The sequence below is a fragment of the Strix aluco genome, chromosome 1 (genome assembly GCF_031877795.1).
Source record: "Strix aluco isolate bStrAlu1 chromosome 1, bStrAlu1.hap1, whole genome shotgun sequence".
In the NCBI taxonomy this organism is placed as follows: domain Eukaryota; kingdom Metazoa; phylum Chordata; class Aves; order Strigiformes; family Strigidae; genus Strix; species Strix aluco.
The window spans coordinates 112863194-112876523 of NC_133931.1; the positions used below are offsets into that span (position 1 = coordinate 112863194).

Sequence of the window (13330 nt, forward strand, 5' to 3'; positions counted from 1 at the left end):
TTCCTTTTTTTCCACTTCAGCTGTTGACTTACACAAGGAACTACCTTGCACAGCTGCTGTTAGTCTGTTTTTTTTACTCAGTATATTTTTGGTTTAGCCTGTCCATAGCTGCTTACAGATGTTTTGAGTACTTGGGAGGCTGGAGCTGCTTTTCAGGAGTTTATTACTTTGAAACTAAAACCAATCTTTTTCTTCATGCAAAGGGTCCCATGCATCCTCCATTACAGCCTCAGCCACAACCTCAGCCTCAGCAGCACCATCACCAGCAGCAGCAGCAGCAGCACCATCACCAGCAGCAGCAGCAGCAGCACCATCATCATCTCCAAGGGCCACCACAGCCCTTGATGCCCATGAACCAGCCACAGTTCAGGCCTCACATGCAGGCCACACAGCAGCAACCAAATAACAACAGGATGCAGTGTCAGCCGCGACAGGGTCCAATGAAGCCAAGACATGTAAGTACCACATACGTCAGTGTTGTCTTGCATAGTTCTGCATTGGTAGCAGGCATGTAAGCACAGGTTTCAAAACTCACCAGCGTGGTTTTTCAGTCCCATTTATTCTGTTCCTGCTCTGTCCCCTTCTTTCACCATTTCTTGCTCCTTTTCTGCCATGAACATTTTATAATCTACATCCAAAAGTAGCACATGTATCTTTCCCTTTTTCTTTTCTCCTCCAGGATTTTTCTTGATGAGTCCAATAAGAGATGATGCAGTTGCCCAAGAACTAGCAATACAGGGTTTTTGGAGGATAGGTTTGCTTAATAAGATTTTAAAACTGATGGTGTGGGAGCCTAATTCTGTGATGCTGTCTTTCCATTTAATGGCTTCTCTGTACCACTGCTAATAAGCTTTCTGGTTCAGATGGTGCCACTTAGGTTTTATGGATTTGCTCCCTTGCAGCATATTCTGTTGCTCAGTAGTTGTAGTAGTACAACAGTGTAGCAGTGCTCAGGACAATGTGACTGTAGTTCAGAATAATTGATTTGATTAGTAAAGTAAATCACACAGTAAAGCCAGTTTCTGAGAAGGATGTTAAACAAGTGAGATTCAGTTTTGCTTTTAATTTTTAAAAAAAATCTGTTAAAATGTTCTCATTTTTATAATTTTTCTTGAAGCATTGAAAATATTGTCCCTCTTTGAAAAGCTTTTTTTACTCAACTTACCTAAATCATGAAAATGTGAAACAGGAAATACTTTAGCCTGGTTTGTAGTGGAAGTCTTCAGGTTTTCTTCCTTTCTGCTTTTCAGAATACACCATCACAAAATATTGTCAAGCGTCCAAATCAGCAGCTACAGTCAACTGCTCCAAGAAATAGTAACTTGCGTGAGTTGCCGATAGCACCATCACATGCTATGGAAATGAGCAACAACAGGCGAACCTCTACCCCAGCTGCTCAGGTCAAACCCATTACCAGCACAATGTCTGCCACCAAGTCTGTAGCTGGTGTTGGAAACTCACAGGGCAGACCTGAGATGAAAGCTAAAGTGATCACACCAGTGGGTCAAGCAAAATCAGAAGTAAAATCTGAACCAGAGGTAAGGCACTTTTTTAAAAAAAAAAAAAAAAAAATCAAACCAAAACCACACCACCACCTCCCCCCCCAGCAAATGGCCAAAAAACAAATAAGAAGAAACAAAAAACTCCCACCTTTTAAGAACATATCTAGTCTGACTTGTGAACTGTAAGCACACTTAACGTATTATTCACCCAATATTTTTTGGTGCCACTAGAGGCCTCCCTTTTGAGTTGCATTTTTCTCTTTAATGTGATAGCAAAAACGGTCTCCACTGACCAAAAAAAAAAGAAGTCTGGAAGGTTGGCAAGGCTGTGGTGAGTCTGTTTTGCAGGAGGAGTGAACTATTTCTATTATGAAAAGGCAGAGGTTGAGTAAAGGTAATCAATGATACAAGCCTCTCAAATACCCATTGTACCCATTTTTATCTTCCAGGATTATGATCCCTTTTTTTTTCCCCCCACATAATGACGTTAAGTCAGAAAGCCTCTTCTCTTCCATTTCCTATGATGCTGTATGGCTCAAAAAAAAAAAGGCTATTTGGAGAGCTGTCTTCCTCATGCTGTTTTCCTTTAGGCTGTTCAGTCTCCTCTAGGGTCTTGAGCACTCATGCAGGAGGTTGCAGCTGCATTGTCCATGGAACTTCTTGCTCCTGAAGAAGAAAATCTCTCTCTTATGAAACTTGTTGGTGTGAAGGGAAAATAGCAAATACTCTTAAGTTTTCCATTTTGGAGAAAATAATGCTGTTTGCTCTGCTATTACTGTGCACAGTCAGAAAATGAGATGCTGGTGGTTTGGGCTCCACAGGATCATGCAGTGTGAACAGTTGACCCTTTCCCCGCACAGATTCTTCTGGAAGCTAGAGAAGAATGCATGAACACTGTTAGTTTGATAGAGCGGGTAGGATTGCACTGATGGTGCGTTAATCCTGAACGTCAGGAGGTACCAGAGGAACATTATGGCTAAATGCACCCTGTATAATTTCTGAGTGTCAGATTATTCTGAGCAGAACTGTAATTCTTTGTAGTTTAGTTGACTATGAATCTTGTCTCAAGGACCAGGTTTTCTTCAACAACTGTTGAAAGCTTTAATTTTGATAATACTGTCTTCCCTTTAAGCTGCTCATGATTAGCTTTTTATCTTGTTCTTGAATTAGGGATGGTCATAACTAATTTTCACAAATGAGACACAAAAGAAACCCATAGCTAGCAGTGTTTGACCTCCTGTGCACTTGCTTTTCAATGGAAATATAAAACATATCCTTTTTTCAGCTTTAATTTTTGATCTTTTTTAAAAAAATTACTTAATCCCCTTCCCCTCAATTCAGTCTCTTGGAATAATCTAAGTCACGGAAAATGTAATGCCTCTTAGAGAAGCCTCTGTCTTTCAGGCCATTAGTAAGGTAAGTTTTGAAGCAAATCAGCCACAGGCTTCTCCATCTAAAATATCTTAAAAGTTCTTTCATGGTGTAGTCGTATGAAAATTAAGGCATTAGTTCCGAAATATCTCTGACAGTGTTTGGAAAAATGAATGAATATTTTTTTCACTCCTCTTAAGTGAATTAAAAAAACCCAAAAAAACCAAAGCAGTCATTTTGTTCTCTCCGTTTTAAGTTTTAAACATATCCTAACAAAACTGTAGTTATAAGACTTAACTAATCTTACTTGGGTGAATTCGTGGTGTTTTACAAGTAAAGCTTTCTTTTTATTTCTATGTCAAAGCTATCTTTGAAAACAGTTTGATACCTGTTTTATGTAAGCTTTTGCAAAACAGGATAAAAAAAAAAGTTGCCGTGGAAAAAATGATGTCTCTTAGTGTTTCCTATTATTAACTGTAAAAGTAAAGCCTGCATAGATAAGCAAGTTGGCAAGTACTGGAAAAGCGTGTGAACGTGTGTGCATGCAGAACACTTCTCCTTTCAAAGCAGACCTGAAATAGAGCCTTGTGCTGCCAACAGCGTAGTTGCAGTTGTCCTTTTTCAGCTGTGCTGCTGTGGTAGTCTTGTTCACTCATGCTGCTTATTGTCACTTGTACAGAGAGGATTGCTGCACTAGTAATGTTCATTTCCAAGCGTTTAATTATATTCTTTGCTGTTGTTGCAATGTAGGTTATTACACTTCTCTCCTTAGGCAAATTGTAATGTTTTCCAGTCTTTTTTGTGTGTTTTACTTGTAATTAGCTAACTTCGTCCTTTTCTTTTGCTTTCTGTGAAGATGGGAAAGAGTTAAGTTCTGTCATCTTTTCTAGCTGTATTGCTCATAACTGAATCGGGCAGGTTATTTTGCAAGTGTCTTCAACTGGAAAATTATTAAGACTTTTCTTTGCATCCTTCTTCCTGAAGAGTCAGTGGCCGTATTTATGAATGCCCTACCATTCAGGAAGCACCAAAAAAATAGCAATATTGGCTATTAAAGGTTTTGCTCACCTTCAAAATAGATATTTGAAAGGTTTGAAACCTGAGTGTGACTAGAAGATTAAAAACTATATTTCTACTTGACTAATGGTATGCTGTGTTCTCGTTTCTGTGAGGCTGCAAAATACTGACTTAAAATGCCATTGTTTAGAATAGCTGTTACTCTCTAAGACTTAAACTTGCATATCCTGAGTCGAAAAATCATTTTGCCAATGAAATTGCAAGGTATGACTGATGACTGTGGGCCTAGTTCTGCTCATGGTGAGGTCAGTTTAGGATAAGAGGAATTAAGGCAATATTAAGCATTTTTGAGTTTAAAGAAGGGGGAGACCGTAGAAAGGTGATGTGAATCTCTTTAGAAGAAATGGATATTAGAGCTGAGAACAGGAGAGAAATTAGTAGAACGCCATGTAATCATAGGCGTACTGGTATTATTACTTATATTGCAGCTAATGTTCCAGATACACTGAAAGAAAACCTTCATACTTCATTGTCCCAAATATAGTAAATTTTGAAGTTGGGTTGTTGGCTTTTATGTTTCTGTCTTTTTTAAACAAGGCTCGCAATATGGAAAATAGTTGCTGCATTAAATTATTAGACCAAATGTATTAAATCTTTTCATCTTTTTTGGAAATTAACTACCTGAAAAATTGTACATATCTGAATTTGAGTTTTCTCTAGTTTAAATAGGCTTGATTTCCGAATTTGATAATGGTGTTCCCTGTCTTGTGCTTCAAAGATTCTTACCGCATTCTTTTTCCAGTTGGAAGATCACAAGACGGCAGTGTGCTTCTCAGAGTATCTTGTAACCTTGTTCTTCATTCTCCCCCTGTTTTCCAAGATGTACAGCACCTGTGTTTTGAAGGGTGACTCATACCTTCGTAGGGTTGAGGAGCTGATGTTATCAGCAATGTGAAATGTAGTGTGTGTGCAGGTGCCATTAAGATATTTTGTGGTTTTTGAACACAAGTGGCCAAATGATGAGGTTTGGAGCTGGCCTTACCTTTTATGAAGACTTGTGAATTTTTGGACAAATTATTCTAGCCTCTTTTGTTTCTAATGTTACAGCTGAAAAAATAAAGATAAACCTGCTGAATAGATTTGTGTTTATGCCACAGATCAAACTGTTTTGATTTCTCTGTCCTTGCACCCATTCTGCTGAGGGACACAAGTGAGCCTGGTTGCATGATTCCTTTTTTTTTTTTTTTTTGTTGATAGCAAACCAGAACACTTACAGTATCTGGTTCTTATTACTAGTTAATAGAACTGAATGTGGAGTCATAAAGCCTGCAGACCTCTGAAAAGGTGTGGGTATCAAAAAAAATTCATTATACTGAAAGCATGCTACTGATACTAGGACTTAAATTTCAGCAGAAAGTTTAATCCCTTGTTTTAGAGCACGTCTTTGCTGTCTTTTTCTCAGTCAACAGTGCCATTCTGAGTTCTGGAGAATGAGTTAGGACTGTTGCTTCTCTTAGTGCTGCTCTTCTGCTAGACTCAGAAAAGCAGCCTGTAACGTTTTCTTTTGGCACTTACTGTCAAAGCTGCTTTGGACCTTAAGGCAGAAGAAAAACCTATAGCTAAGGCTCAGGCTTCCCTTCAAACCACAGTGAAATACATTGTGTTCAAGATCTGTTCAAAGATGGATGAGAATCTTTACTTAAATCACAAAAAAAAAAAAAAAAAAAAAAAAAAAACAGAACAAAAACAAAGCTTCCAAAAACCAACAAAAAACCCACAAATGTACACCTTCGCAAAACCAAGGGAACTGATTTGCATCTCCAGCCTTTTGTACTCTGTAGCCTCCTGTAAAAGGAGGAGCCATATACAATGTCCTATTTCTTCATGTTTTCTACAGAAAAAGTGTGAAACAACAATAGTTTATCCAAGGAAAAGGCGGCTTTTAAGTTTTTCTGCTTCTTCACCTACAGATAATGTTGCTTTTGGCAGCAAACTTCCAAACATGAGCTGTGAACTTTATGACAACTTTGAAGGATGTCTACTTTCTACTATTGCTTTTTTGGGCAAAATACTTGCCTTTTTTTTTTTTTTTTTTTTAGACAGTGCTGCTGGTTGTTGGACAAATCTGTACTGGGCCTATTAAACTAATGGGATGAAAATCATTAGCAATAGGCATTGTGTACTGTTTCCACCTTGACCCGATATTCTGTCTTGTCTATTCTGTATGATGAAGCTCCTTACTACATACTATGGGTCATTTATATATACTATAGGTCATATATATACACACCCACACTCTATAGTATAGTGTATATATAAGGTGCTCTTAAAGCTGAGCAGCAGAGGATTTAACTGTCCCTGTTTTCATCCTAGTAAGGAGTTTGCCATTCTGAATCTGTACTGTTGGGTCATTGCACAACTAATTTCAAAAAAACCTGACTCCTAAAAGCAAATATTTTGTTAATCATCACAGGGCCTTTATATTGTTTGGTTTTCCTCTAGCTGCAAGGGTATTTTACTGAGAACTTAACAGTAGTAACAACTTGCTTATGAAGATGAAGGGTTTAGGTCTACCTAGCCTGTTAACAGGCTGATCATCAATTGTCATATAACCTCAGAGCTCTTGGCTCTTGATTTCGAAGCTTACCCTTCACGAAGGGGTTGACTTCGTAGGATCGTTACTGAATTCCTAAGTATTTCAGATTATATTGAGATCAAGTTGCCTGAATATTCTACTAAGTGTTCATCTAATATCATATGTGTTGGTAATATAGCTTGTCAGTCATCTTCTGTGTTTAATGCTAGTGTAGCTGAGATAAGTGTATCTGTCCAAGGGGTGTTGCACGAACGTATTGGTCAGAGTCCCTCAGGATGTGCATTCCTCGTCTCCTGGCAAGACTCATTTAAGTGTGCTGCAAAGTACACATCTCTGTGCTGCTATAACCTTTGAGTTAGTGTTTTGAACCTACCACATTGTGATCTACATCTTCCAAGGCCTTCGGAACTTCTTAGATGATAAAATAGCAGACAAGTCCCTAAAAATAAAGGACAACTGGTAGAAGAGCTGGTTTCTTCCAGACTCATGCTGGTATTGACACCTTCAATTGAACATAAGGAAAAAAAATAATGCTGCTACCTCAAAAGGTAAATTTGGTACTGGCTCACTGGCATCCATCAAACTTGTTTAGATAAAATGTAGAATATTCTGATCTAAAGCGAAGCAAGTGAATAAACTAATTTATGAAGTGAAACAAGTTTTCTTTTTGGACAATTTCAATAACTGAGATAAAGTGACTGAAAATTTTATTCATTGCATCAGGGTCTGCATAACAGTGCATCTTTCTCCTATCTAGAGCTTATCTGTATTTTCTCATCCTATGCAAACTATGTTTAAGGGTCTTATCCTTTTATAATGGTTGTATTCTTTTTTTTACTACAATCCAGCATCTCCAGTTTTCAGTATAAGATGAAATATTTGCTTACTCCTCTAAAAGTACATTCCTGTTACCATCTATCAACAAAGACCTGTAATCCAGTTGTTACAGTGATTAGTCATTAATTGCCACCATCATAGTCCAAAAAATACAGAGGAAGATCAGAACCTTTTCGTATATGAAGCATTCCCATGAAAAGGACAGTGTTAGACCTCATCCCTGAACTACAGCCCATATCGAAAAACTAAACACAAATTTTAAAATTCCAGTTTTGTTGAAGTCTTATATTAGCCACTGTTTAGGTTGGACTTCTAGTGTGAGACATGCAGCTATTTTTTTTTTTTTTAGTAACTGGGAATAATCCCTATCAATACATGCACAGGGAAGAAGCTGAAGGAAACAGGCATGCAGGATTTGTGCATCTGGATTCTGAGTACAACTATGACTCTACTAGGCTTTTGTATCTCAACTTTATGGTTGAATCTGTTCTGTTGTTTTTTTTTTTCTTGGGTTGGGAAGAATTCTGAGGTGTACCAGGAATAAAAACACTTGAATTTAAAAAAAAAAAAAAGTTGCATATTTGGGTCGTATATGTGCAAAAAATGCCGTTTGGGTTGATGAGAGTTTGCACCCCGATTGCTGCAAGGTAAATAACTGTTTATCATGGATTCCCAGTTTTTGAGAAATATTTTAGCATTCTTTATGCTGTAATTTACCAACATGCAAAGTATTGTTACTTTGAGAGCCTGTTTTTGTTAGGGATGATTAATAATATCTTAAGTAGAATGTTGTGCTCATTACCATTTGTAAGCACTCTCTACAAGTCTCTACTTCAAATGGTTGAAAAGAAAAAACAAAAAAATACGCTTTGTAATTTTTCAAAATGCATGTGATTTTATCATAAGAGCAATTTCATTTCTTTTCCAGGATGATGAGAATCTGCATTTGCTTGACTCTTGTCCATTTTTACACAGCTTTTCATAAGAGTCTGTTCTGCCAAAGTTGAAGAATCTTTAGAAAGGCTATTTGATGATGCGTAATACTTTCAGAAGGGCCCAGGGCTGGAATATTAAAGGCATTCTCTATATACCATTAATATTCCAACACTGCATTTGGCAACATTTTGATTCTGAAGAGAGTGCATGAGTTCAAGGTCAGAGAGATTGACTTGTGCTGTTCATTATAACCAATTATTGTGTGACAAATGAGTTTGAGATCAGGCTGAAAATTCTGTGAGAAAAATCAATAGTTCTAATCAGAGCCTTTCAGGTCATTTACCACCCTACCTTTTGTTACTTTGTCAGAAGAGAGCAAGATAAAACCTGTGTGACAGTGGGTTGCCTCCGTATTGTTACTTTCCATTTGAAACATATTTTGATATCTTGAATTATATTAATAGTTTAATTGGTTTTAGAAACTTCTAAATGAGTTCCAATTTGTAAAACTTCATTATTTTTTTTTTTAAAGTATTCTGATAAGATTTCTCAACTGGTATTAAAGCTTTTCTGTCTAGGAAGTAGTATATCTAAGTCCTAAACCAGATTTGAGCTGTTTGTCTGTAATGAATAGCAAATAAACCTTACTGGCAGATATACTCCACTAATAGCCTTAGTTTGGTACAGGGGATAATTTAAAAAGCTCTTCAGAGAGTTATAGCTTTACAACATCTGAAACAACAATTGATGTTGTTTTGACCAAGCTGGGCATTTGTTGAGAACTTTATAAATTCATTTGTTTTTTCCTTTGTAGTATCCAGATGAAGATGAAGAAACTCGATTGTATCGTTTGAAGATAGAAGAGCAGAAGCGTCTAAGAGAAGAAATTCTGAAACAAAAGGAGCTGAGACGACAGCAGCAGGCTGGTGCTAGAAAGAGAGAATTGCTCGAAAGACTTGCGCAGCAGCAGCAGCAGCAACCTTCTACGCAACAGTCCTACATGCAGCAGGAGGATGACTCCTCCGAGTTCCCCACCAATGGCAGCCCTTACATACCCCACTCGGGCTTACAGACCAGGCAAAATGTGAAAAACAGACTCCTTGTTAAAAAACAAGATACAATAGTTCCAAATACCCAACCCAAACCCACAGATTTCCCACAGGTCGGGGTGTCTATGCAGTACCAAGGACAGCAGATGAAGCCAGTGAAGCAGCTGAGGCAGACTAGAACAGTACCTCCGAGTCAGCCTCAGGTGCCACAGAAAGTGTTACAGACAAAACCTGCTGCAGCATCACTACCCACGACACAGACTGGTCGAGTGGCTTCAGTACAAGCAAGGCCCCAGGAACTGAAACCTGGCGTGAAACGGACTGTCATGCAGCGGACAAACAGTGGTAGTGGAGATGTGCCCCATGTCGGCAGCAAAGTCAGGGTGATTAAATTGTCAGGAGGGGTAAGTTTCCAAGGCTCATCTCTTGTGTGCGTGTTGTCATGGTTTGGTTTTGTGTGTTTCATTCTATGTAATCCCAAAATAAAAAATGGGCCTAAGCTGACAAGGGAAGTAGCAGGTTTACCAGACCTCGTATTTTATATTTTCAAAGCTGTAAGTTTTTAACAGTTATTCAGAAATTAGTATGTCCTGTAATACTTTACTGCCAGGCAGTTACCACTGGAATCACACTAAAATAATAATACTTTCTTTAAGTTTTAAGTTGTAACTTCAGTCTGAAAGACTTCTCAACTGAGCTCCTTTTGCTTATGATTGATGGGTCTAAAAATGTGTTGGAGAAAAAGATTTGAATGGCTGTTTTTAAGGTTTGGTTAAAAAGCTAGGCTCTGCTTATTTGGTAGTTGAAGTCACCTGATTTATTTGTGTGCAGATGCTGGTGTTAGTGTGGTTTCTGTACTCAAGATTGGTTTTATTTTCTTGAGAAGCATGTTGTGAAACTTAATTTAAGCAGTATATTGGAGGGGGATGTTTTCTGTTAGAGGCTGGGTTTAAAACATTACCATTTCACTTCTGCATCTAAATGAGATTTCCTTATCTTTTGATGAGGGGGTCTATTATCTGCAGAGTGTCCCTTGAGCACTGGTGTTGTGGAGGATTCACAATGCTGGTCTTGATGGCAGTGTGCATATTTAAGATCTGGGGCTTTAGTTAGAAAGTATCTCAACCAAATTTGTTCTGTCTTAAAGAAAAGACAAGTTAATTTGTTAGGGCTGTGAAGAAGCGGAGATGAGGGGACATAGTGAGATCATGTTGTCATGAAATCTGCCCTCGGGTTTTTGCTGAGGAGGAAAGAAGGATGTGATGTGGTTTAATGTTGTGGTACATTGAAGCTGTTTTTTGGGAAGAATGCTTCTTAAATTACTCAGAGCATTAATTAGGGGAACTTGCAGAACTGCTCTAAGTCTGTAATGAAGTGAACTGTGTTAACAGGGACTGAACAAGGCCTTGGAAGCTAGGCTATACTCTCTAGAAATGGGGAGGAAGTCAAAATGTCAAAGTTTTTAACTACTTTTTATAAACGTTTTTCTACATCTCATAAAACTTAAATACACTTAAAATTGTGAACTCTGTAATGACCATGTGGTCTTTCAAAATATTAGTGTAAAGGATCTTATTGACTACATAGAACTGAAAACAACCTGACTTGGAGGATGTTTAGTTCCTCAGACAACTTAAGTACAGAAGAATAAAGTACAAGTTGAAAGTGATTCTGTTGGTCTAAAAATATTTATATATAAACATGTCTGCGGGAATCCTAGTGGCCTGCAAGAGGTATATCAGGTTTGTTATTCATGAATAATTGAATAAAGCAGTCATGCACAAATTCTTTTATTATGTGGTGAAACAAAACAATGCGAGTCACCACTGTATACAGCTCTTTGTAACAAATGGTTATCAGTGCCCGCAGTAGCATTCACAATGAAATAGTTTTTTATCATAATGCTCTTTTGGAAAACCATAAATGATTTGTTTCAGATAAGTCTCATGGTAAGCAAGAGCAATTAGCTTCATTAAATGCATGTGTAACCTCACTTTCATTGTATACAGAAGCAATTTGCTCTGACCTTCTTAACTTTCAGATACCAAGGCTTTAGGAAGGTAAAGTAGGTTCTTTACACGTAGTCTTTGTTACTCTTTTCATATTGCCATGGACATTTTAAGTTTTCCTTCCAACTGTGGAAGAATAAAAGCAAGCATTGCAATTAGCTGTTTAACACTGATCAAGATAGTTGATTAATTTTTAATCAGTTAGTGACAAGCTGAATCCATGACTTTGTTTCTTTGAGCACACAAGGAAAAAGAAAAAATTGAGCAGCAGGGGGGCCAATCTTGTCTATTTTGACAGGATTTTAAAGAAGAATTAAAAGCTGCTTGAACTCTGAATACTATAAAGATCACAGATCACATTTATTTTGCACTTCTAGTGTTTAGTCCTGACACATGCTTTATTTATTTTCACAACTTCTGCCTCAACCTGAGATATAAAGCAGAAGCCAAATCTCATGTTTTCCTAGCCATTCTCCTTAGCATATAATGGTGCTTCGTCCAGTTCCCTTCCTTTGGCCAAAGGGATGGCTGGTATCTCTTTATATGCGCCGACTGATCCTGCAGTTAAGCAGCCCTGCCATTTCTCTCAGTCTAATCGTACCCTTTTTCCTTTCTAGAGCTCTTTTGTGCAGAGATGTTTTGAATATCCATGTACAGTGAGATGGCTTGTGATTAGACACAATGCAGGTTCCTTTTTGAAGTTCTCTTGATTCGTGTTGGTAAAGACTTTGAAAGGCCCTTCTCTTTCAGCCTGCCAGTGTGGTACAGCATGATAGTAGAGCCATCAGTTGAAGAAGCTGATTGAGGCCAGACCCATACTAACTCTAGACCAAATTGACCTAAAACAGGAGCTGGTAGCATGGACTGTTATAAATTTAGTAGGACCATCCGTAGAGCCAGGATTAAATGGTGGTGTGTTGCTGTGATGTTTTTTGTTTAACAGTTAAGGAGATGTACTTGGAGTATTGCTGAGATTTATGGTATACAAATACTGTCAGAAGAGGATGATTTCTTCTCTTGAGGGCAAGTATCATTCCCAGTCTAAGCTTCTAACTATGTTTTTTTGTGTTGCTGGGCACTGCAGTACTACTGAGGATCTCTGACCTCCAAGTAGAAGTATCCCTTGTTTCTTAAGAAGGTAAAATGGCCTTTCATCTGTTTCCACAGTATTCTCTCTTGACGGATTTTACTTTTTAAGTATTTTTATGGAATTATAAGAATTACTAATTAAATTCCAAGAAATATTTTAATTTGTCCAGTTTACCTGATGCATAAGATGCCTTAATTTATGCCTTTTTATACTTAAAGAAAAGGGAAGTAGAAAATGATTCACCATCAGACTTAAGTCTACATATAAAGGAAGGTGACACATTAGGTAGTCATTAATGATTTTGTCTGATGCTTTTTTAGACAAATACCCCCTTCCCCCTTGATATACCCATCCCTTTCTAATAGTCCTGTAATTTATGCAGGAATGGCAGTACAGTGGATAGTCTTCCATTTTAATTACTCCTTTAAATGTTATGTTCCTGGAAAATGAGGCAGTGCTTAGTGTTTAGCAGATGAACTTTGATTTTGATTTTTGGAGGTTTTCTTAATGGAGGCCCAAATATCTCTTGATGGATCCAATATCCTTTATGGCTTGTGTGGCATGTCTTCAGAGTTGTCCTTTCCAGATACAAAGTTCAGTGTATTTGCTAAGTATTCATACTAGTGTATTTTACTAAGAAAACATCTGATATTTGCCCGGAGGCTGAAGTCAATCATTCAAAAATACTCATAAGAATAAACTCAGTGAGATTGTAGAGTGTTTGTTGGGAAGAAGCACTCTAAGTCACTTAAAAATGGGATCATAAAATTATAAAAAATAGGGCTGAAAGGACCATAGAAATAATTTATCTGTCTTGAAGGGGGATGAGCACTGTAGCATTCCTGACAGATTTGTCTAAGCTTTTTCTGATATCTCATTACTGGAGATTTCTTAAGTGATCTATTCCAGTGTCTAATGCGTAC

General features: G+C 37.7%; 1 protein-coding gene across 11 annotated transcripts in view; it reads left to right on the forward strand.

Moving 5' to 3' along the window:
- RBM33 (RNA binding motif protein 33) overlaps positions 1–13330 on the forward strand; it is a 102798-nt gene that overhangs the window by 61733 nt on the left and 27735 nt on the right. For 10 of the 11 annotated variants that reach the window (XR_012624054.1, XR_012624055.1, XM_074831513.1 and 7 more), the window contains 3 exons: positions 204–455; positions 1251–1538; positions 9074–9712. Coding sequence is in view for 9 of the 11 variants with exons in the window: in XM_074831513.1 (XP_074687614.1) it covers positions 204–455; positions 1251–1538; positions 9074–9712 (1179 nt within the window). In the remaining 2 variants the exon portion in view is untranslated. Of the gene's footprint in view, positions 1–203; positions 456–1250; positions 1539–9073; positions 9713–12401; positions 12456–13330 lie in introns of all 11 variants that reach the window. The other variant, XM_074831589.1, reaches the window with a different exon arrangement.